General features: G+C 44.9%; 1 protein-coding gene across 2 annotated transcripts in view; it reads left to right on the top strand.

Annotated features, from left to right (window-relative positions):
• LOC143935335 (synaptotagmin-2-like) overlaps positions 1-22,898 on the top strand; it is a 147,527-nt gene that overhangs the window by 79,701 nt on the left and 44,928 nt on the right. Inside the window, exons 3-6 of one of the 2 annotated variants that reach the window (XM_077459146.1) lie at positions 6,478-6,542; positions 7,500-7,667; positions 8,951-9,063; positions 18,534-18,923. In XM_077459146.1, the coding sequence (XP_077315272.1) occupies positions 7,505-7,667; positions 8,951-9,063; positions 18,534-18,923 (666 nt within the window). In that variant the 5' untranslated portion in view covers positions 6,478-6,542; positions 7,500-7,504. The remainder of the gene's footprint in view (positions 1-6,477; positions 6,543-7,499; positions 7,668-8,950; positions 9,064-18,533; positions 18,924-22,898) is intronic. The other variant, XM_077459139.1, reaches the window with a different exon arrangement.

The following is a 22,898-nucleotide window of genomic DNA, read 5'->3' as shown; positions in this document are numbered from 1 at the left end:
CCCCTAGAGGATTGCGATGGAGTGGGCCTATCAAGATCAGGGGAGAGGGTGTTGTTAAAGTCCCCCAGGATTAATAATTTAGCAGGACAGTACGGGGTAATCCTCTTCAAAATAGTATACAACACATCCGGCTTAAAAGGTGGCGGGATATACACCCCTACCAAAATATACCGTTGTTGCCAGGCCGTGAATACCACAATTACAAATCTGCCATGGGGGTCCGTGTGAACAGCTTCAACTGTACACAGAAAGGATTTGTTTATCAGGATGGAGACCCCCCTGGCATATGAGGAATACGTGGCATGAAAAGTCTTCTGAACCCAGTGCTTTTTTAAGGCCATCAACTTACTCCCCATCAGGTGGGTCTCCTGTAGGATCAATATGTGTGGGTTATCCGTCTTGATATACTGAAACATCAGTGCCCTTTTAAACTTGGAGTTGAGGCCTCTGACATTCCAGGATATCACCGACAAAGTTCCCTGATCACGTAATGTCATGATTCCAGGGGGGAAATGCTAACGTTCGGATAATTGAGTCCCACCTGAGACCCGCCCGATAAGCAGTGTTAGAGCAAGAGCCAACCGCACATAACATACACCAACCATAAAAAACTTTACAACTTCCAAAGCACTGGGTGCTTTTCCTACCGGTACCCGTGCCCCCCAAAAACACTGGGGGTGGACCAGGAACCGGTCTATACCCAAAACTAACCGTAACATTGTGGAGTGACAACCCAAAAAAACTAGGCCACACTACAGTCCTCCGCAGAACTGCGGACTCAACCTTAGAGGTGTGTACTCGGTAACCGTTCACTGATGTACACGTGAACCATGGAAGTTCTCTGAAGGGCCATAACAGCCCCTCTTGGTATACCGAGGACCCCGAAAGTGGGGTGGGGGGGGACTTGTAACCTCCCACGGCAAAAGGGTTTGGTGAGATTGCCTCCAAGTGGGTGGAGGGCAGTTGATTCCCAACTTCTTGTAGATGAACCCAGTCGTGGGGTTTCAATGGGGGTCACCTGTCTAAGTACCTGTGAGGTGGCTCCGGTATTGAGAGGAGGTGTGTACCAATAAAACAACAAGGTCCGGGGGCAATCTGCGCATCAGAGACCTTCACGAGGGTAGGCCATCAATGCAAGGTGGTCAGCCAGTCGTCCGCATCCGCTGGGTTGTCAAAGAACCGGATTGTTCCATCGTGTTGGACACGCAGGCGGCTAGGGTAAAGCATGCTATATTTTATGTTCTTGTCCCAGAGCCGTCTATGAACATCATTGAATGTTTTCCTCTTCCGCTGCAAGTCAGCCGAGAAGTCAGGGAAAAGATGAATGGATACGTTACCATAGTTGAGAGTAGGATGCTTGCGGGCTTCAGATAGAATTTTGTCTCTGTCTCGATAATTAAGGAAGCGGACCAAGAAGGGCCTGGGGTGGTTCCCGGGTATGGCACGGCCGGAGGGCACCCGATGGGCCCTTTCAACCACGTAGGTGGGAGGGACATCGGTGAGATCCAAAAGATTTTTAAAGAACTCTTCCGCAAAGACAGCCGGGTGGTCCCCTTCTTCTTTCTCAGGAAGCCCCAGGACTCTAACATTATTACGTCTGAGCCGGTTTTCGGCGTCATCTGACTTTGCGACAAGGGACTGTACTGTGCGCTGCAGCTCAGCGATGAAGGAGGTATGTGCAGCGGTAAGATCCTCCGTGGCGGAGACTGTGGTCTCAGTTTCAGTCATTCTTCCTCTGATTTTATCAAGGTCATTCCTGATAAAGTTGCACTCCTCTGCCAGGTGGTCAATACGCACAAGCAGTGATGTTCTACTCTGCTCAATTGCAGCGAGGAAGGAGGTCGTGCTATCCTGCGATAAGGGGGCCGGCCCTGCGGCTGCCGGAGCTTCCTCGGGGCCCATCTCCAGCTCAGACAGCAAGGCCCGGAGTCTCCCCACAAGTAGGTGGTCCGGCTGGCTGGGATCCGAAGAGAGCTGCGGCTGTCGGGGTGAGGAGTCAGTCCCAGCAGCCCTGGAGTGCTTCTTCCCCTTCCTGGAGGGGGGGACATCTGATGGGACACAAAAAAAAAGGGGGGGACCCCTACAGAGGAGCAAAGGGGATCACTAAGCGCGGCCCAGGGGAGCACTAGGTACCCAGCCAGGGAGGGATGGCACAGTCCAGGCGGACAGATAGCAGTCACTTGCAGCCCCCCCCACAGCAAGCACCCAAGCAGAGGCAGATGCAGAAGGATGTATAGCTGGGAGAATGACCAGGGAAGGCCGCAGGCAGGGAGGGGGGGTCAGAAAGGGTATTGGGGGGAGACACCAGGCCACTGGGCACCCGAATCAGCCCCCACAGCAGCCCCTGCCGCTCAGCACACTCAATCACTACAGGAAGGCAGAGCGGATGATGAGGCAGGTACAGGCCGAAGGATCCCCGAGCTCAATTTAGGGTCTGGCCGGCCACGATGCACTTCCGCGGGGGAGCCGCGCAGGAAACAGCGGTGTTTCATAGTTTCATAGTTTCATAGTTAGTAAGGTTGAATAAAGACACCAGTCCATCCAGTTCAACCTGAGTGAGTGTCTACAATTGCCCCTATCCCTGTATATTGAACACTCAAATCGGTCCCTACCCTCAAGGAGCCCACAATCCAAGGTCCCCATTCATATACTAAGGCCAATTTTGGACAGAAGCCAATTAACCTAACTGCATGTCTTTGGATTGTGGGAGGAAACCGGAGTACCCGGAGGAAACCCACGCAGGCACAGGGAGAACATGCAAACTCCAGGCAGGTAGTGTCGTGGTTGGGATTTGAACCAGCGACCCTTTTTACTGCTAGGTGAGAGTGCTAACCACTACACCACTGTGCCGCCCTAGGCTTCACTAGGCCGCAGTAGGCCGCGGCCGCCACGAACGTTGCCAGCGGCCCAGGAGGTCCGCGATTTCGGCAGGCAGGCGGAGGGGCAGGCAGGAGGGAGAATGGGGCACTAGCAACTGGGTGGATGGCAGTCTCTTACCCCAGGCCGGGAGCGATTCGTTGCAGGAGATCCACAAGATGATGGCGAATGCAGGCACGATCGGTGCGCGGCCCCCCTCGGCCGAATTTCAGCGCAATTTCACCCCAGGGCTCTGGATGGGACAGAGAGGGGTAGAATGCAGAGTCGATGTGGTGGTTTCAGGCCAGTAGATGCCGAGATGGCAAAGGATGGAGTGCAGGATTCCCGGAGCTCCTCACAAACACGTCCTCTGCTGCTCACATCCGGACACGCCCCCCAAAGGCACATTTTTTCAATGTCATTTTTTCAAATTACAATTTATTTTTTATTTATTTTATTGCATTTTAGTCCAAATATGAGATCTGAGGAATTCATTGACCCCAGATCTCATATTTAAGAAGACCTGTCATGCTTTTTTTCTATTACAAGGGATGTTTACATTCCTTGTAATAGGAATAGGAATAAAAGTGATCCACTGTGGACAGTGTAAAAATAAATAAAATTAAAATAAATAAGAAAAAAAAAAACTTCTTTTAAAACACCCCGTCCCGACGAGATAGCGCGCAGAAGCGAACACATATGTGAGTAGCGCCTGCATATGAAAATGGTAGTCAAACCACACATGTGAGTTATCGCCAACCTGTAGAATTTTTTTAATGTCACTCTTGGAGATTTTTGAGGGTAAAAGTTTGACACCATTCCACGAGCGGGTGCAATTTTGAAGCGCGACATGTTGGGTATCAATTTACTCGGCGTAATATCATCTTTCACAATCTAAAAAAAATTGGGCTAAGTTTACTTTTGCCTTATTTTTTTATTTAAAAAAGTGAATTTTTTCCAAAAAAAGTGCGCTTGTAAGACCAAACCACCTTCATTTTGAGTAGCCACCAAGGAAAACCTTGCATCCTTTGGTACACTGCACAGGTTTGGCTCATGAGGAGGAAACAGTCTTTGACTATCCTTTCCTGCTACCAATGGCCTATGGGGTGACTCATTCACTATACTTGGCTCCAGCTTGTAATTATTTCAAGGGTTAATTCACCTTTATCAAAAAGCTGCCTATGCAGATAAGGGATGTCTGTAGATAAAAACAAACTGTGCAGCTTTGACTAAAGTTAAGCACATCATCCAGTATGCTACAAAATTACAGATGGGACAAATACCCCCCGGTCCATGGGGGCAAACACAGAGCCTAACATGGGCAAAAGTTATACAACAAATACCATTGCAGTCTATGGGAACTGACTTGTGAATTTTGCTAGTCCCCACTTGGCTGGCTTATCTTATAGTTATTGGCCTTAAGATGGGTATGGGGGCCCAGGTCCCACCCTAAGGGACATATATCAATGTCACCAATTTGGACAACCCCAAAAATGAAACAAAGAGAAGTGCTTTTAAAAATGCAAAATTGCATAAAAGCATCTGTAGCATGTATCCAAAATGCTGCTTCAAAGATGTACGGCTTTAGATAAAAGTTACAAATCTACATTGCAGCTGAACACTAAACAAAAAATAGCCTGCCCCCCCAATACATACAAGGTAATTTGGGTCTGTTAAGGCTTAAAATGATTACCCCCACGTGAAAAATCCCACCCCAAACAGAAAAAATATTGTGTCCCTCCCAAACACTAACAAACTCCTAGCCAAACACAGCAAGCTAGCCCATGAAAGGGGGGTGGATGCTTGGGTCGACCACCTTGTTCCCATATTCAGGGTACAAGGTCCTCTTCCACACAACCCTGGGCTGGTTTTGTGGGGGGCTGTAGACAGGGGGCTTTACGGAATGTGGAAAGCCCCTTTAAACTAGTGGGTACAAGGTGCTTTGTGGTTGGTATTGGGTTGAGCCCAACATGCCTGAGTGCATGTGGCCTTGTATGGTTCAGGAGGGGGTTTGGCGATCGCTCTTCTCGCCCCTTTCCTACCTGGCCCTATTGTATGCTTCTAAAAAAGGATGTGGTTTGGATTGATGAAGGCAGCTCACAGCCTTTTGAGAATGGAGTGGAGTGTGGAGTTGCCCTTTAAAAGCAAAAGCTAGCCCATGGAAATCCAAGGGATTAGAGGGGGTAGACGAGCATTGGAGAATGGATTGTGGAGTTCCCCTTTAAAAGCAAAAGTTAGCCCATGGAAATCCAAGGGGTTAGAGGAGGGAGACAAGAGCATTGCAGAATGGAGTGTGGAGTTCCACTTTAAAAGAAAAAGCTAGCCCAAAGAAATCATATGCATTAGAGCAGGGGTCTCCAAACTTCACACAAAGGGCCACTTTATTGTTCTTCAGACTTTAGGAGGGCCGGATTGTGGCCAGTAGGGGCATAAAATATCATGGGCCCAGCACTAGTGAGAATAAATATGGCCTCAGGGTTGGTGGTCAATAAGAGGAGGAGTATTCCCCCTTATAGTAGGCGGAATAGTATCCCATCATTGGTATCGGTGGAAGATATAGTGACCTATTGTTGGTGTCAGTGAAGGAATAGTGCCTCATATCAGTGGAAGGAATTGTGCCCCAAGGGCCGGATAAAGGCAAGCAAAGGGCCACAGTTTGGAGACCTCTGCATTAGAGGGGGAAGGTTAAATGCCCTTTTAGGAGGAGCTATAGGAGTGAGAGTCTTTTTACATAATTTTAACAAGCTGCATGTAACATGCTAACATGACCTGTGTCCAAATCTCTTTAAAAAAAATACATAAAGGTGAACTAGCGTAAAAATAAAAATGACATGTAGAGGTGCACCCGTTCAACTCACGCAATTGCATCTAAGTTGCTTGACATTTACTAAGATTTTGGCCACCCAGTCCAACTCATTTGAATGAGCGTAAGAGCCGATTGCGCATGCGCAGTGCTTACATTGATCTCATGCAGTTCTAAACGTACGCAGGCACAGCAGGCTTTCTCTGAAAAAGTTAATTTCTCATTCTAATTCAGGCATATTTATTACTTGGGCAGTTGTTACTAAAGTTCCTTACATCACCCCATATTATTGGCACCTCCATCTTCTGTTAATTTTGAATTGAAGATGCCATGCACTATGTCCATAGTGGCACACTGATTGCATTCTACCATGCGCTGAGATCGCTATAGTAAATGGGGATTTGCTCTTTCATATTTACACACCGTACCGTAAATATGAAAATGTTTCTTTAATCAGCCCCTATATCTTTAATCACAGTAGCCACCAATGTTATAATTGATTTTAACCTGCACCCATTTTTACCCCCCCCCCCCCTTTAACTCTGGTGGCCAGAAGTGGGCGGTTTATAAGTCATCCTTTAGGACTTCTTTTACCTACCACCCACTTCTGTCCTGATGTGTTCAAGGTTATTTAAAAAAGGAAGCATTGTAGATGGCCTAACATTAATGGGGAACCATTTAAAATTTGCTATGGGTCTCTGTATTTTTGGTTACAATCCATTAAGCAAAGATCTTGGATTTTCTACTGTTAATATACTGTAAATATGTTGTTGAACACTAGAGTCCCTTATTTTAATGTAGACTGTTATGATTTGCAGAACAGATTAACCAGCCAAGAAAATGCTTGTGACAGCTTTCATGTGAACTCATCCTTACCAACAGTGTAAGTGTCCTTGTTTGTGTATTAGACCATTTTAAAGTTTGACTCCAGGCAGCTACAATATAAAAGACACAAAACTGGTGCAGATCTGTTATCATTAATACATCACTAAATGCATTTTTGAAATACAAAACTGTAAGTACCTCAATTTGACATGGTATGAGCCTCTTGCAGTCCCTGTTCAGCAGAGCGCTGACTGGGAGAGTGAGAAGCAGCACAATGAGGCCGCGTACACACGCGCGGACTGTTCGCCCAACTTTGTCCGCTGAACAGTGTTTGGGCGGACAGTCCGCTCGTGTGTGGGCTTTCAGCGGACAGTTTCAGCGGACAGTTTGACGAACAAGGTTTTACGGAATTTCCGAAAAACTGTCCGCTGAAACCTTGTTTCAGCGAACAGTCCGCTCGTGTGTAGGCTTGTTCGTCAAACTAAGTTCCGCGCATGCTCAGAAAGGATTTACACGCCGAAAGTTATAATGCAGTGTATAGGACGTCGTATTTTTCGTCCCGTCGTACGTGCCGTTCACGTCATCGCGCACGGTTTCAGCAAACTGTTCGTCCGTCGTGTGTGGCCATGTCCGTCCATGCTAATTTTGAGCGGACTGTTTGCCGAAACTGTTTGACGGACAAAGTTGGGCGAACAGTCCGCGCGTGTGTACGCGGCCTAAGCCAATCAGTTGTTCTACACTGCTCATTAGGAGGCAGGCTGATAACCTCATCAGTTTTGTGCTTCTACTTTCACTATCAAGTCACAGACTGGGGGAGGGACAAATCGTGTATTATTTAACTGAGAAGATTAGGTTTCCAGTCTTTGCTAGACAGTGCTGTGTAGCAGATCTGTGTAAATCTGATAAATGCAATCCCATACAATATACTGTATGTAGTTCATCTGTATGTTCAGTTGTTTGCTCGTTTTAATTTTTAATTTTTTTTGAAAGGTCCTAACTCTATTTTCTATTTCAGGGACAATGGGCCTCCAATTACCTTCCTCCGACATTGTTCTGCCATTTTCTAATACTTTAAAATATTGCCTGCTGGCACTTGCAATAGCATTGTTCCTGATTGCCCTGATTGTTTTAGCGTGCAAGATGCACCAGTATTATAAATATAAATCATCTTCTATTGTGAAAGGTAAGAAACATACAGCTGTATAATTAGAAAAGAGTGCCCCCCAGCCCACCTTTCTTCCTACCCACATCCTTACCAAAAATAAAACTGATTAGCAACTGCTTTAACAATTTTACATCTTTTTGTTATACTTAGGCCAGTTCTCATGTTTTGCACATATTCTCCCCTAAATTTGTGTGATTTAAAAAAAAAAATGTTTTTTAGTGTTTATTATAACTAGCAATGGATATAATGGCTCATGATAAGATTTTGTCAGAACAATATTAAAATGCTTTCTGCCTATTCAAAGTTTATAATGTCATCTTTCAAAGCTTTTAATGGATATTAGCCACTTCTAATGAAAATATCTTATCCTCTTGTAATCTTTGTGAATGTTATCTTCACGTAGTTCATAGGGTTGGGGTTTTATAGGGTTTGATGATGTCAAGACTTCCCCAAGACCGATAACCAGTCCCCAAGGCTCTTTTGCACACCACACATTGTTTGGTGGCTATTTGATCCCTTTGGATATACCAGGGGACTCAATTAGAGGAAAGCTGAGATATAGTTTTTTTGACTGGCCCCCATGTATACTTTAGAGGGATTCGAGTGAAGAAAATTTTTAGATACATATTGTCTTTTCTTTAGTGTTTAGTGCTTATACAGGCTCCTCCCACCTGCCATTTTGGCTTGGGGACTGATTTTCGGGGTTGAGGTGCCTTTCTTCTCATCTCCCTATCTTGGCAGCAACCTCCATCTGTTGGAATGTTGAATTTTTATTTGAACGCTCTTCTGACGAGGCATGTCTGTGAAATGCATTGAGAAATTGTAACCCCTCTACAATTAACAGCTGCCCGTCACGTTTTATGTACTATTGTGTATAGGTATACATTCAGTGGGCTGCACTTGTAACCTTTTCTGGAGTAGTAAAAATGCCATTGTACATGCTGCTATTTGCACTGTGGATGGGGTTACCGCTTTAAAGGGGTTCTGTTTATACTAACAAAGTGCATTTTTTTTTAAACATTTTGGGAATTTTAATTATTAATAAACTGGTTACACTAGGTTGAGTTGATATGAATACAATTTTGTTTTTTAATTCATGTATAATGGTTTGCCTTTGAGAGGTAATGCACCATTAAAGTCCACCAGTACCTTTTGTTAACTGTTTTTCAGTCAGCTATTTTTCTATGTTAGTTTTGGGATGTGATGTTGGGCAAGTCCCTTTTTGAATCTGTGGCATTACTTAATCTGAGAGCAAACAAGCATTTCACTCATTAATCTAATTCATTTGGTTGTTTTATTAGATAAAAAATTCATGAATGCTACAAGTGTTGCAAAGAAGACTGAAGGAAATATTTTAGTGAAAAGTTTAACTCCAGGCTTCTTAGAGACAGCAAGGAAGGAGCAGGACTCAAAGGTAAGTTTATTTTTTTTCTAAAGGCAAATTGAACTTTCAGGCTTTAATTCTGTAATGCATGCAGGCTTTAGTTGCAGTAATACACTTGATCATCTTTTACTGGGAAGTGCTGCAGCAATGGTTAAAATACCCTGTGCTGCAGCAATCTATGGAGTCGGGCTGTGAGGCTGTGACTCACACAAAATGCAAGCTCAAACTGTTGTCATACATCTACATCCTCCACCTTCCAAACCATGCATCAGTCAAAAGCACTGTAAGCAGTACTGATGATTAGGCATGAGCTTCGTGTTCGAGTCGAACATACGTTCGACTCGAACATTGGCTGTTCGTCCGTTCGGCGAAGTCCGAACATTTTGGTCCACAATGCACTGGGATGGCGCAGTGCATTGCTGGCTCATGATTGGCCAAGCATGCACTGTGACCCTGCATGCTTGGCCAATCGCAGTGCCAGCAGCGAGGAGAGCCATGATTGGCCACAGGCAGGATGCCTGTGGCCAATCATAGCTCAGGCTGTGTAGTGCACGCCCCACACTATATAAGGCCGCCAGCGCGGCGGCCTTGTGTAGTGTGTTGGCGTCTGAAGCAGTGGGTGTTCTGTGTACCTTCAACACAGTACACACCGATCGTTTTCGGCCGATTTTCGATCTTGCTGTTGTGTAGTGGTTATTGTCTGCGTGCCCTGACCGCAGTATACACCGCTATATTCACCTCACCTATATAGCTAGTGATCTATCTTTTATAATAGAGCTTGCAGTCAGTAGTGTTAGGAGATAGTGCGTGCTGTCTGCATGCTCTGTACCCAGTACATACCGCTATATCCACCTACATAGCTGTTCTCTATTTGAGCCCACTTGCCATCTGCAGGAGTTATTGGAAGTTGTGTGTGCCTCCAGCACAGCACAGTATACATCTGTATATACCCCTTTATCTCTGGTGTTCTATAATAAAGGCATCTGCAGGAGTTAGTGGGTGTTGTGTGCCTCTAGCACAATATACACTACCCAACTGCTTTTTTACCCAACTCCCTTCAGGCCATTACCATGTCTGGAAGGCCAGCAAGGAGAGGCAGACAGGTGCGAGCCGATAAAAGAGGGCAAGCAGGCTCTGTGTCTAGAGACAACAGTGCTGGTCGTGGTGCATTGTCGCGGTGCATTGTCATCAGCACGTGGCCATGGGACACGCTTGTCCTTCTTTTCGGCAGCTGGACATGTTGAACCGCAACATGCCAACGACTTGGTAGAGTGGATGACCAAGCCCTCTTCATCCTCCTCATCCTCCTCATCCTCTCTCACCCAGTCTCAGGGTACTAGCAAAGCAGCTGCCAACGTATCGTCTTCTCTCCTCTCAATGTCATCATCAGTGACTCCTTCCCTAGACCCACCACGTCCTCCTGAGGAGTCTCCTGAACTCTTTGAGCACAGTGTTGGGTACATGCTCCAGGAGGATGCCCAGTGTTTTGTGGGCTCTGACGATGACACTCAGCTAGAGGAAGGCAGTAGCGTGAGCGCAGAGAGAGGGGATGCTCAAGAAGGACAGCAATCTGGTAGTCATGTTCCACAAGCTGCAGCATACTGCCAGGTTTGCTACAGCGATGAAGAGGGAGGGGATGATGAGGGCACTGACTCCACGTGGGTGCCTGGAAGGAGAGAGGAGGAGGAGGAGGAGGAGGAGGAGGAGGCACATGTCCAACGAGGCAGGATGCCCTCCGGGGGCCAGCTTAGGGGCAGCACACCGACTGAATCACACCGCAGAGCTCCGCCTGTGCAGAACGCTGCCTCTGCGTGTTATTCTAAAAGTTCTTTGGTGTGGGCCTTTTTTGAGACGAGTGCATCAGATCGCACCGCTGCTATTTGCAACATATGTCTCAAGCGTATCTCACGTGGCCAAAACATCAGCCGCTTGGGCACCACATGCTTGACCAGACATATGTTGACCTGCCATGCAGCTCGTTGGCAAGTGTACCTCAAAGACCCACACCAAAGAACAAAGCAGACCTCTCCTTGCTCCTCATCAGCTGGCATCTCCAACCCCACCAGTCCTCTCTGAAACCTGCTCTGAGAGGAATGAAGGTGTAGAATTAGGTGTGTCACAGCCAAGTGCTTCCGGGAACTCTGCTAGCGGTACACCCACATCCGATTATAGCAGGCAAATGTCCCTGCCCCAGCTGCTGGACCAGGGAAAGAAGTTCACTCCCAGCCATCCACATGCCCAGCGGTTGAATGCTAGCTTGGCTAAATTGCTAGCACTTCAACTGCTGCCTTTTCAGTTGGTAGACTCGGCCCCCTTCTGTGAGTTTGTACAATGTGCGGTTCCTCAGTGGCAGGTCCCCAAACGCCACTTTTTCTCACGGAAGGCGATTCCGGCTCTCTACCGGCATGTGGAAGGCAATGTCATTGCCTCGCTGGACAGGGTGGTCAGCGGTAAGGTGCATATTACCGCTGACTCATGGTCCAGCAGGCATGGACAGGGACGTTACCTGTCTTTCACGGCCCATTGGGTCACTCTTCTGGCAGCTGGGAAGGATGCAGGACAAGGTGCAGTAGTGTTGGAGGTTGTTCCGCCACCACGCCTCCAAAATGCTACTATTGGTTGTGACACACCTCTCTCCTCCACCCCCTCCTCTTCTTCTTCCTCCATGGCCTCTTCCAGTGCTCTGTCCTCAGAACCAGCGGTGCTTCGTAGGCGTTCCAGGGGCTACGCAAGTACGCAGGCAAAACGATGCCATGCCGTGCTTGCGCTTGTTTGTTTGGGGGACAGGAGCCACACTGGGGTGGATGTTTTGTCAGCTCTGCAGGGGCAGGCCGAGAGGTGGTTGACGCCACGCCAGCTCAAGCCAGGAATGGTGGTTTGTGACAATGGCACCAACCTCCTCTCCGCCCTCCGACAGGGACAACTGACCCATGTGCCCTGTGTAGCTCACGTCCTTAACCTGGTGGTGCAGCGGTTCTTGGGCAGGTACCCCGGCTTACAGGATGTCCTGAAGCAGGCCAGGAAAGTCTGTCTGCATTTCCGCCGATCATTTAATGCCTGTGCTCGGCTGGCTGAGCTCCAAAATGAGTTGAACCTGCCCAAGAACCGCCTTATATGTGACATGCCCACCAGATGGAACTCAACATTGGCCATGCTGCAGCGGCTGCACACGCAGCAGAGGGCCATCAATGAGTACCTGTGCGACTACGGCACCAGGACAGGGTCAGGGGAGCTTGGTTTTTTCTCACCACGCCATTGGGGCATGATCAGGGATGCATGCACTGTCCTGTCACCGTTTGAGGAGGCCACAAGGATGGTGAGCAGTGACAATGCATGCATCAGTGACACTGTACCTCTTGTCCACCTCTTGGAGCATACGCTGCGTGGAATAATGGACAGGGCACTTGAGGCAGAACAGAGGCAGGAAGAGGAGGACTTCCTTGCCTCTCAAGGCCCCCTTTATCCAGACAGTGTTCCTGCTGTGCCACCCATCACACAGAAAGAGGATGAGGAGGAGGAAGAGGAGGAGGAGGATGATTGTGTCAGCATGGAGGTAGAGGCTGGCACTCAGCATCAGCATCAGCAGCAGCAGTCTTGTAAGGATGATTTACAGTCCCAAGAAACACGTGAGCTTGTACGTGGCTGGGAGGAGGTAGCTGTGGATCATGTTGTCCTTAGTGACCCAGAGGACTTCGGACCAAATGCCTCAGCTAACCTACGCTGCATGGCCTCCCTGATCCTGCAGAAGGATCCTCGTATTCTTCGGATCAAGGAGAGGGACCATTACTGGCTGGCCACTCTCCTTGATCCACGGTACAAGGGTAAGGTTGCCGACCTTATCTTGCCATCGCAGAGGGAGCAGAGGATGAGACATCTCCGGGAGGCCTTGCAGAAAGGTCTGTGCAACGCGTTCCCAGAGACTGGGAGGTTACAAACTCCTGGTCCTGGACAACGTGTTGCTGAGGCATCGGTCAGAAGGAGCGGTGGAGAAGGTGGCCGTCTGACTGATGCTTTCAGACAATTTTTTAGTCCGCAGCCCCAAGGTATGATCGGTTCCAGCACCCATCGCCAGCGTCTGATTTACATGGTGCAGGAATACCTAGGGGCAAGGTCAGACTTGGACACCTTTCCCACCGAAAATCCTCTGGCTTCCTGGGTCTTGAGGATGGATCACTGGCCAGAGCTTGCACAGTATGCAATTGAGCTACTGGCCTGTCCTGCATCTAGCGTTCTTTCGGAACGCACCTTCAGTGCTGCTGGTGGCTTTGTTACCGATCACAGGGTGCGCCTGTCCACCGAATCAGTTGATCGACTGACCTTCATCAAGATGAATCAGTCTTGGATCACCCACAGCTACCAAGCACCTGAAGCTGATGTAACAGAATAATTTTTTTTAAATATCACATCCCTTCAAGACTGCCTATGCTGATGCTGAGTGACTGTCCTGTTATGTTGATTATCTATCCTCTTCCTCCTCCGCTGATATGTTGGAAGAACATTTCTGGTTCTGGTTGATGCCATCAGCCCAATTTTTCTGCCCCTGTTTAACAGGGGCGTTTAAGTACAATTTTTGATGCAATGCTTTGCAGCAGGGCTAATTCCTGCAATCAAACAAGAGTATATGGGAGAGGTTGCAGTGTGGTGGCACCAGCACCAGTGCCTAAGGCCCAATTTTTCTTCCCCTGTTTAACAGGGGCGTTTAATTACAATTTTTGATGCAATGCTTTGCAGCAGGGCTAATTCCTGCAATAAAACTAGAGTATATGGCAGAGGTTGCAGTGTGGTGGCACCAGCACCAGTGCATAAGGCCCAATTTTTCTGCCCCTGTTTAACAGGGGCGTTTAAATACAATTTTTGATGCAATGCTTTGCAGCAGGGCTAATTCCTGCAATAAAACTAGAGTATATGGCAGAGGTTGCAGTGTGGTGGCACCAGCACCAGTGCCTAAGGCCCAATTTTTCTGCCCCTGTTTAACAGGGGCGTTTAATTACAATTTTTGATGCAATGCTTTGCAGCAGGGCTAATTCCTGCAATAAAACTAGAGTATATGGCAGAGGTTGCAGTGTGGTGGCACCAGCACCAGTGCCTAAGGCCCAATTTTTCTGCCCCTGTTTAACAGGGGCGTTTAAGTACAATTTTTGATGCAATGCTTTGCAGCAGGGCTAATTCCTGCAATAAAACTAGAGTATATGGCAGAGGTTGCAGTGTTGTGGCACCAGCACCAGTGCCTAAGGCCCAATTTTTCTGCCCCTGTTTAACAGGGGCGTTTAAGTACAATTTTTGATGCAATGCTTTGCAGCAGGGCTAATTCCTGCAATAAAACTAGAGTATATGGCAGAGGTTGCAGTGTGGTGGCACCAGCACCAGTGCCTAAGGCCCAATTTTTCTGCCCCTGTTTAACAGGGGCGTTTAAGTACAATTTTTGATGCAATGCTTTGCAGCAGGGCTAATTCCTGCAATAAAACTAGAGTATATGGCAGAGGTTGCAGTGTGGTGGCACCAGCACCAGTGCCTAAGGCCCAATTTTTCTGCCCCTGTTTAACAGGGGCGTTTAATTAAAATTTTTTATGCAATGCTTTGCAGCAGGGCTAATTCCTGCAATAAAACTAGAGTATATGGCAGAGGTTGCAGTGTGGTGGCACCAGCACCAGTGCCTAAGGCCCAATTTTTCTGCCCCTGTTTAACAGGGGCGTTTAATTACAATTTTTGATGCAATGCTTTGCAGCAGGGCTAATTCCTGCAATAAAACTAGAGTATATGGCAGAGGTTGCAGTGTGGTGGCACCAGCACCAGTGCCTAAGGCCCAATTTTTCTGCCCCTATTTAACAGGGGCGTTTAAGTACAATTTTTGATGCAATGCTTTGCAGCAGGGCTAATTCCTGCAATAATTCTAGAGTATATGGCAGAGGTTGCAATGTGGTGGCACCAGCACCAGTGCCTAAGGCCCAATTTTTCTGCCCCTGTTTAACAGGGGCGTTTAAGTACAATTTTTGATGCAATGCTTTGCAGCAGGGCTAATTCCTGCAATAAAACTAGAGTATATGGCAGAGGTTGCAGTGTGGTGGCACCAGCACCAGTGCCTAAGGCCCAATTTTTCTGCCCCTGTTTAACAGGGGCGTTTAATTACAATTTTTTATGCAATGCTTTGCAGCAGGGCTAATTCCTGCAATAAAACTAGAGTATATGGCAGAGGTTGCAGTGTGGTGGCACCAGCACCAGTGCCTAAGGCCCAATTTTTCTGCCCCTGTTTAACAGGGGCGTTTAATTACAATTTTTGATGCAATGCTTTGCAGCAGGGCTAATTCCTGCAATAAAACTAGAGTATATGGCAGAGGTTGCAGTGTGGTGGCACCAGCACCAGTGCCTAAGGCCCAATTTTTCTGCCCCTATTTAACAGGGGCTTTAAGTACAATTTTTGATGCAATGCTTTGCAGCAGGGCTAATTCCTGCAATAAAACTAGAGTATATGGCAGAGGTTGCAGTGTGGTGGCACCAGCACCAGTGCCTAAGGCCCAATTTTTCTGCCCCTGTTTAACAGGGGCGTTTAATTACAATTTTTGATGCAATGCTTTGCAGCAGGGCTAATTCCTGCAATAAAACTAGAGTATATGGCAGAGGTTGCAGTGTTGTGGCACCAGCACCAGTGCCTAAGGCCCAGTTTTTCTGCCCCTGTTTAACAGGGGCGTTTAATTACAATTTTTGATGCAATGCTTTGCAGCAGGGCTAATTCCTGCAATAAAACTAGAGTATATGGCAGAGGTTGCAGTGTGGTGGCACCAGCACCAGTGCCTAAGGCCCAATTTTTCTGCCCCTGTTTAACAGGGGCGTTTAATTACAATTTTTTATGCAATGCTTTGCAGCAGGGCTAATTCCTGCAATAAAACTAGAGTATATGGCAGAGGTTGCAGTGTGGTGGCACCAGCACCAGTGCCTAAGGCCCAATTTTTCTGCCCCTGTTTAACAGGGGCGTTTAATTACAATTTTTGATGCAATGCTTTGCAGCAGGGCTAATTCCTGCAATAAAACTAGAGTATATGGCAGAGGTTGCAGTGTGGTGGCACCAGCACCAGTGCCTAAGGCCCAATTTTTCTGCCCCTATTTAACAGGGGCGTTTAAGTACAATTTTTGATGCAATGCTTTGCAGCAGGGCTAATTCCTGCAATAAAACTAGAGTATATGGCAGAGGTTGCAGTGTGGTGGCACCAGCACCAGTGCCTAAGGCCCAATTTTTCTGCCCCTGTTTAACAGGGGCGTTTAATTACAATTTTTGATGCAATGCTTTGCAGCAGGGCTAATTCCTGCAATAAAACTAGAGTATATGGCAGAGGTTGCAGTGTTGTGGCACCAGCACCAGTGCCTAAGGCTCAGTTTTTCTGCCCCTGTTTAACAGGGGCATTTAATTACAATTTTTGATGCAATGCTTTGCAGCAGGGCTAATTCCTGCAATAAAACTAGAGTATATGGCAGAGGTTGCAGTGTGGTGGCACCAGCACCAGTGCCTAAGGCCCAATTTTTCTGCCCCTGTTTAACAGGGGCGTTTAATTACAATTTTTGATGCAATGCTTTGCAGCAGGGCTAATTCCTGCAATAAAACTAGAGTATATGGCAGAGGTTGCAGTGTGGTGGCACCAGCACCAGTGCCTAAGGCCCAATTTTTCTGCCCCTGTTTAACAGGGGCGTTTAATTACAATTTTTGATGCAATGCTTTGCAGCAGGGCTAATTCCTGCAATAAAACTAGAGTATATGGCAGAGGTTGCAGTGTGGTGGCACCAGCACCAGTGCCTAAGGCCCAATTTTTCTGCCCCTGTTTAACAGGGGCGTTTAAGTACTATTTTTGATGCAATGCTTTGCAGCAGGGCTAATTCCTGCAATAAAACTAGAGTATATGGCAGAGGTTGCAGTGTGGTGGCACCAGCACCAGTGCCTAAGGCCCAATTTTTCTGCCCCTGTTTAACAGGGGCGTTTAATTACAATCTTTGATGCAATGCTTTGCAGCAGGGCTAATTCCTGCAATAAAACTAGAGTATATGGGAGAGGTTGCAGTGTGGTGGCACCAGCAGCAGTGCCTAAGGCCAAATTTTTCTGCCCCTGTTTAACAGGGACATGTAATTACAATTCTTGATATAATATTTCACAGGAGGGCCCCTTCCTGTGCCCACCCAGAGTAACGGTGAGGACTTATAGTGTTGTGGCACCAGCACCACAACCACCAAAGGTCAATTTTTCTACCACTGTTCAACAATGGCATGTAATTACAATTCTTGATATAATCGTTCACAGCAGGGCGCTCCAGCGCCTACCAAGAGTCACTTTGAGGGCTTACAATGTTGTGGCAAAACCATCACCTTGTTCCGCCATTTCTGCAGAGCATATAGGGCAGGCCCCTACTTTCAAACATCCAACTTACAAACATCAGACAGCAGCAAGTGAGATGAAAAAAGATGGACGACAAAACAAATTATACAGGGGTGATAAGCCTTCCCTATGTTTTCCAAAAAGCTTAAAAATAGTTTTTTTGACTGGAGCTACACTTTAAAAATGTACCAGTTGAAAATTACAAACAGATTCAACTTAACACAACAAACCTACACAGTCCCTGTCTTGTTTGCACCGCCTGTATACTGCTGGTCTGAGTATATAGGGCCTGGGGGCCACACGCATTTCCTTTTTTTAATATGGGTACGGGGTTCCCCTTAATATGCGTACAAGACCTAAAGGGGCTGGTAATGGGCAGGGAGGGCTACCCATGCCATTTTTCTCAATGATTTTCAACCATATTGCAGGAACCAGATATAACATTAAAACCGCAAGCAGTTTTAAATGGTGTTATTTCCGTTTAATGTCATTTTGTGCAGGGACTGTTCTAAACACGGGAAACACGTGGCACTTCACAGGCATACTACAGACACCCCCCAGGCACCATATTTAAAGGAATATTTCACTCTTTTTTTTCACTTTAATCGTCATTAAAATCAGTGCTCCCGCCAAAACGGCCATTTTTAAAAACATTTTAGGCATTGACCCATGTCCCCTGGGGCAGGAGCCAGGTCCCCAAACCCTTTTTAGGACAGTATCTTGCATATTAGCCGTTAAAATTAGCACTTTTCATTTCGAACGTTCGAGTCCCATAGACTTCAATGGGGTTCTAAAGTTCGTTCGAATTTGGGGTCCGTTCGAAAGTTCTGGTGCGAACCGAACCGGGGGGTGTTCGGCTCATCCCTACTGATGATTCGTGCATTGTTCAGTATAGCATGCCAGACTGCAGGAGATCTGGGCCACTATTTTATGTGGGAGAACTCTCCAGATTGCTGCAGCACTGGGTATTTGCAGCAGCACCTACAGTTAAATAATGATTACTGTGTATGCAACCTGGTTTACAGCATTACAGTAAAACAAAAATGTTGGGTTTCAGCTGGGCTTTCAAAAAAAATTGTAATTATACTTTGCTGACTTTTGTTCAGAAAATAATTTTTTTTTTCTGCTACTGATTGCTAACTAGATCCAACTCATGCAAAAGGAAATGGAAAAGCTGGAAGGACATTTAACACCTTCCCCTCCAAGTACAGAAAGTTTGGATGACGTATGCAGTGACTCTGATCGTCCACGCGAGCACAGAGGGAAGCTAAAGTTTTCCCTTAATTTCAGTAAGAAGACCATGACCTTGCTTCTCAGTGTTATTGAAGCCACAGACTTACCGAGTTACAGCAGGGACCCTTTTGTCAGGATAAGAGTCTTCTCCAAAGTAGATGAGCCACAGTCTGATGTTCAGTCTGTTCTTCAGGAATGTGAGACAAGGGTGGTGAAAAACAGTAGAAATCCAGTATTTGATGAGGACTTCACATTGTCCCTTCAAAATTACCAGCTGTCAAACACCAGCCTAAAATTAGAGGTATGGATTATGTAAACAATTTTTTGTGTCAACAATGCATGAAAATCTAAAGTGTATGTAAGGCTAAAACTTTTTTTATGTATTGGATAGAATGTGAAAGAGTTAAAACCTCAGTCAGGTTTTTATTGCTGGCTGGATCCCCATTGAGGAGATTTGGCCTTTGTTTTTCCCTGGTGTCCATTGTTTTTGGTATAGAAGGTGATTGGAAATCCAAATGTTTTCAATTTTTACAGGAACAGATGGGGAGCAGAAATCTCCCAACGGGAAAACCTGTCCAGTGGCAGCTGTCCAAGAGGAGCTATCCCCTAGCTTTGAAGATATTTCTCTTATGTCTTGGTGTTTTCTCTTGGACAGAAAATGAAATCTCCCTGATGAGACAGAAAAAAAGTACAAGGGCTCTCTACTCTATCTTTATATGGCATAGGAATGAGGGGGATAGGTCTGCATTTTCAATACAAGCCAATACAAAGGTTTTGGTAATGTCACACTTTGTCACATTTTTTTTATTTCCAGTTGGTGTGATGGAGAAAATACCATAATGGGAGCATATGCACACACTTAGGGAAATGGGACCTGATCTGACATCCAAGCAGCTGCTTTCTGAGACATTGTCCTTTGCAGGAGCCAATTTGAGGGATATTTTTTGCATTTGTTATATTTTTTGGGTAAACAAATAATATGCACAGTTTTTATGAATGAATCTCATGCATAGCACCAGAAATTTAGATTGTAAAACAAAGGTACTAATGCGCTCCACCTAACTAATAGCCCTAATAAATATCAAATAATCAGATAACTAGGGAAAGCTGCCAGCATAAAAAGTGATCTCTGCACCAGTAAGGAAATGTTAAAAGAAATGTGTAGCGCTACCACACTTACCTAAAAACTATAAATAATAAATTATACGTGAAAATAAAAATAAAAAATATTGAAACAATAATATCTATGTGCAAAAAACGAATGTGCAAATATGCAAAAAAAATTTAAAAAATTGCCACACATAAAAAATACCTGTGCAATATACGCAAAATGTGCAATCAATAAAGTGCAAATGCCATATAAATATACGCATTAAATAAAGTGCAAAAAGTCCATATAGCACACAAATGATCAGTGCAGTGCAGACTCCAATAAACAACAGCAGTGTTCATAAACAAATGCAATAAATAAATAAACACTAAATAAAGTGCAAACAGTCCATAAAGCACACAAATGATCAGTGCAGTGCAGACTCCAATAGAAAGCAGTGATCATATGCAAAATCCATGCAGTGAGATGAAAGCTGTAACAACTCCAGATTATGTGACAGTCCACCGTCAATTCAGTGCTCAACTTGTGCACCACCTATTTCCCCCAGCCTCTCACCTCAAATAGAGATCATCAAAGGCCAAATCAAGCGTAGTATAAACAATGATGACCCTCTGACTCTTTTTTCTCTCCTCGTTATTACAGCCCGTCAGTATAGATCATTCACCAACCATATAGAAGATGACAAGGGGGGCTCCCATGTGTAGTACATAAAATATAATATTTATTTCAACAATGATTATAAAGATAAAACCGCGCTTGTCAACACTGGGTACTGGACAGACAAAAAAACAACAAGTCCAGGATGGGTACTCTATGTGTAAATAATTATAGGTTGCTGCCCCCCACAAAAAGAAAATCCCCACTAGGGGTTCTTCTACCAGTAAAAATAATCTAATAACCGGGGTAACTGGCGCTACCTATTTAACATAAACAAATATTGACTCTTATTGATGAAGCAAATGAAAAAGAGAAAATGAGAAATGCCAAGAAAAAATAGGAGTAATCTATCTCACCAGTGATAGTATTCATATGTGTAATCGTACCTAAATAAAAATGAAGCCTCCCTAAGGAAAGTCCACTTATTTCAATCCAAGCCCAAAAAAAGACACATACAAGAGGCTACTTCCAGAGGTGACATACAATCGCACAGATTCCCTACTGCGACTCCAATGTGACAATAAGCAGTGTAATAATTTAGGACCATATCCTGAGAACTTAGTATAATCTTGAACAAATCATATATAAATTCTGTGAAAAAACACCAGATTAATATAGAAAAACTTGTACTGAGTGCGACTTTTCCTTAAAATCGCATTAGTGCCACATTATGATAAACCCACCGATCTGTCGGCTGGGAAGAGAAAAGTATAATATAAAAATCTACTCCAATTACTACATGTGAAAAAAAATATATATGAATCTAAAAAATATATGAATATATAAAACAAACTCTAATAATTATGTGTAAGTGAGACGTGCAATTGAAAATACCGAATTAGGTGACACAATTCAAATTCAAAAGCAAAAAGTTCCAAACATATGTACTAGCAAAGCATCTATGAAAAAAATTATACAAATAAAAAATGTGTTATAGTGACCCTTAGAAAAATGATAAAAATAAAAATAAAAAAATAGAATAAAAAAATAAAAATAAAAATAAAAATAAAAGTCCAACTCTCCAAAAAGTCTTCAATAGTGCAAATTCAACATTAAATGTTTATAAAGTGACTTTTGTGCTTCTTGTGTGATCTTCAAAGTGACTTCCGTGCTCCCCCGCAAGGTACCCCACTCACCAAAAAAATTCACCCCTACAGGGGTAGTTTGCCTTTAAATCCAATCTGCCGATATCCAGCTCTTTGACCTTCTGACCTCTTTATTTATAATCGTTCGTATCCAAAAGGAGATTCCATTTGTGCCCTCACAGGAAAAAAATAACAGTCTCCATAGTGTAATCCGTATCAGAACCAATTTATTTCCACAAAAATAGTAGTAAAAAACAGCAGTAAAAAACAATTTTCATAAAGTAAAAATAAAAATAAAAATAAAAGTAAAAAAAAAATATATATAAATGAACAATGTGGAAACGTAATTCACCAATAAGTCCACTTCACATAGGTTCCAGTGGTCCAAGCTCCAGTATTAGACCAGAAAAGCAGACTAAAAATTATAAAATACAGCTATGGAAAAAACGCTGATGGCTCTCTACCCTAAGAGAGACAAAACATAAAAAACATAAAAAACACCCATCTCCAATGTACCGATCGCTTTATGCAATGTACCGGGTTTTTTCTGTTTAGCTAGATAGCTCTAGTCTTTTTGAGTCCCCTTAGGAAAGAGCCCTTATAGCGCAAATTCCACTTAACTCGCGGGTACCGTTCGGTGGGAACGCAGCGTGCGCTCCAACTGCGTTCCAATCCCCGTAGGCAACCCTGAACTGACGTGGTAAGCGTAACTCCGTCGAAGCGTTTCGTCATTGACGTCTTCAGCGGCGGTGTTACGCTAATACGTTCTGTTTATTAAATAGAAAAAACCCCGAATTATTCGGTATCTCATTGGTCGTCGCCCATATCCGACAACCAATCCGACCTTAGTAGGTGGGACCGATGACCGAACGTATAGAGCAGCACATTACCCATACAATCCGCATGTTGGTAACAATCGGTCCCCAGCTGGGTCACGGAAAGAAGGGAAACCAAAGCTTCAAAACAAACGGCTAATTTATAAAAAATATATAAAAAATATGAAACATATACAAAATAATAAATAAATGTATTCCCGAGTAATTACTAACGCCCAATCATTTTAGGGGCTTAAAACCCCAAGGGTGATCTATCCTATGGGGAACTCAAAACTGATAAATTAATAACAGTAATAATAATTTTATTTCTACTTCCCATAAAGATCTAAAAGTTCCCTTCATACAAAATGGCTATTACATATTTCCAACGACCATAATCCCATAAATAATTTGAAGTAATTACATTCAATGAATCATAACAGACATGTCAAACAAATTCTTCCATTAGTTTCCTTACAATCCAGCTATTATCTAGTAAAGTTTAAACCACTGGAAGTTTGTATTTCTTCCTCTATCCACAGCCTATAGGCTGGAATAGAAGAAAAAATCAAATGTGGTCCACCATAATGTGATGTTAAAGGGGTATA

Source organism: Lithobates pipiens, unplaced genomic scaffold (assembly GCF_037356315.1).
Source record: "Lithobates pipiens isolate NorthernLeopardFrog02 unplaced genomic scaffold, aLitPip1_a1.2 Scaffold_10, whole genome shotgun sequence".
Taxonomy (NCBI): Eukaryota; Metazoa; Chordata; class Amphibia; order Anura; family Ranidae; genus Lithobates; species Lithobates pipiens.
Note: the sequence above shows the minus strand (reverse complement) of the source record. Positions and strands in the feature narration are given on the sequence as shown.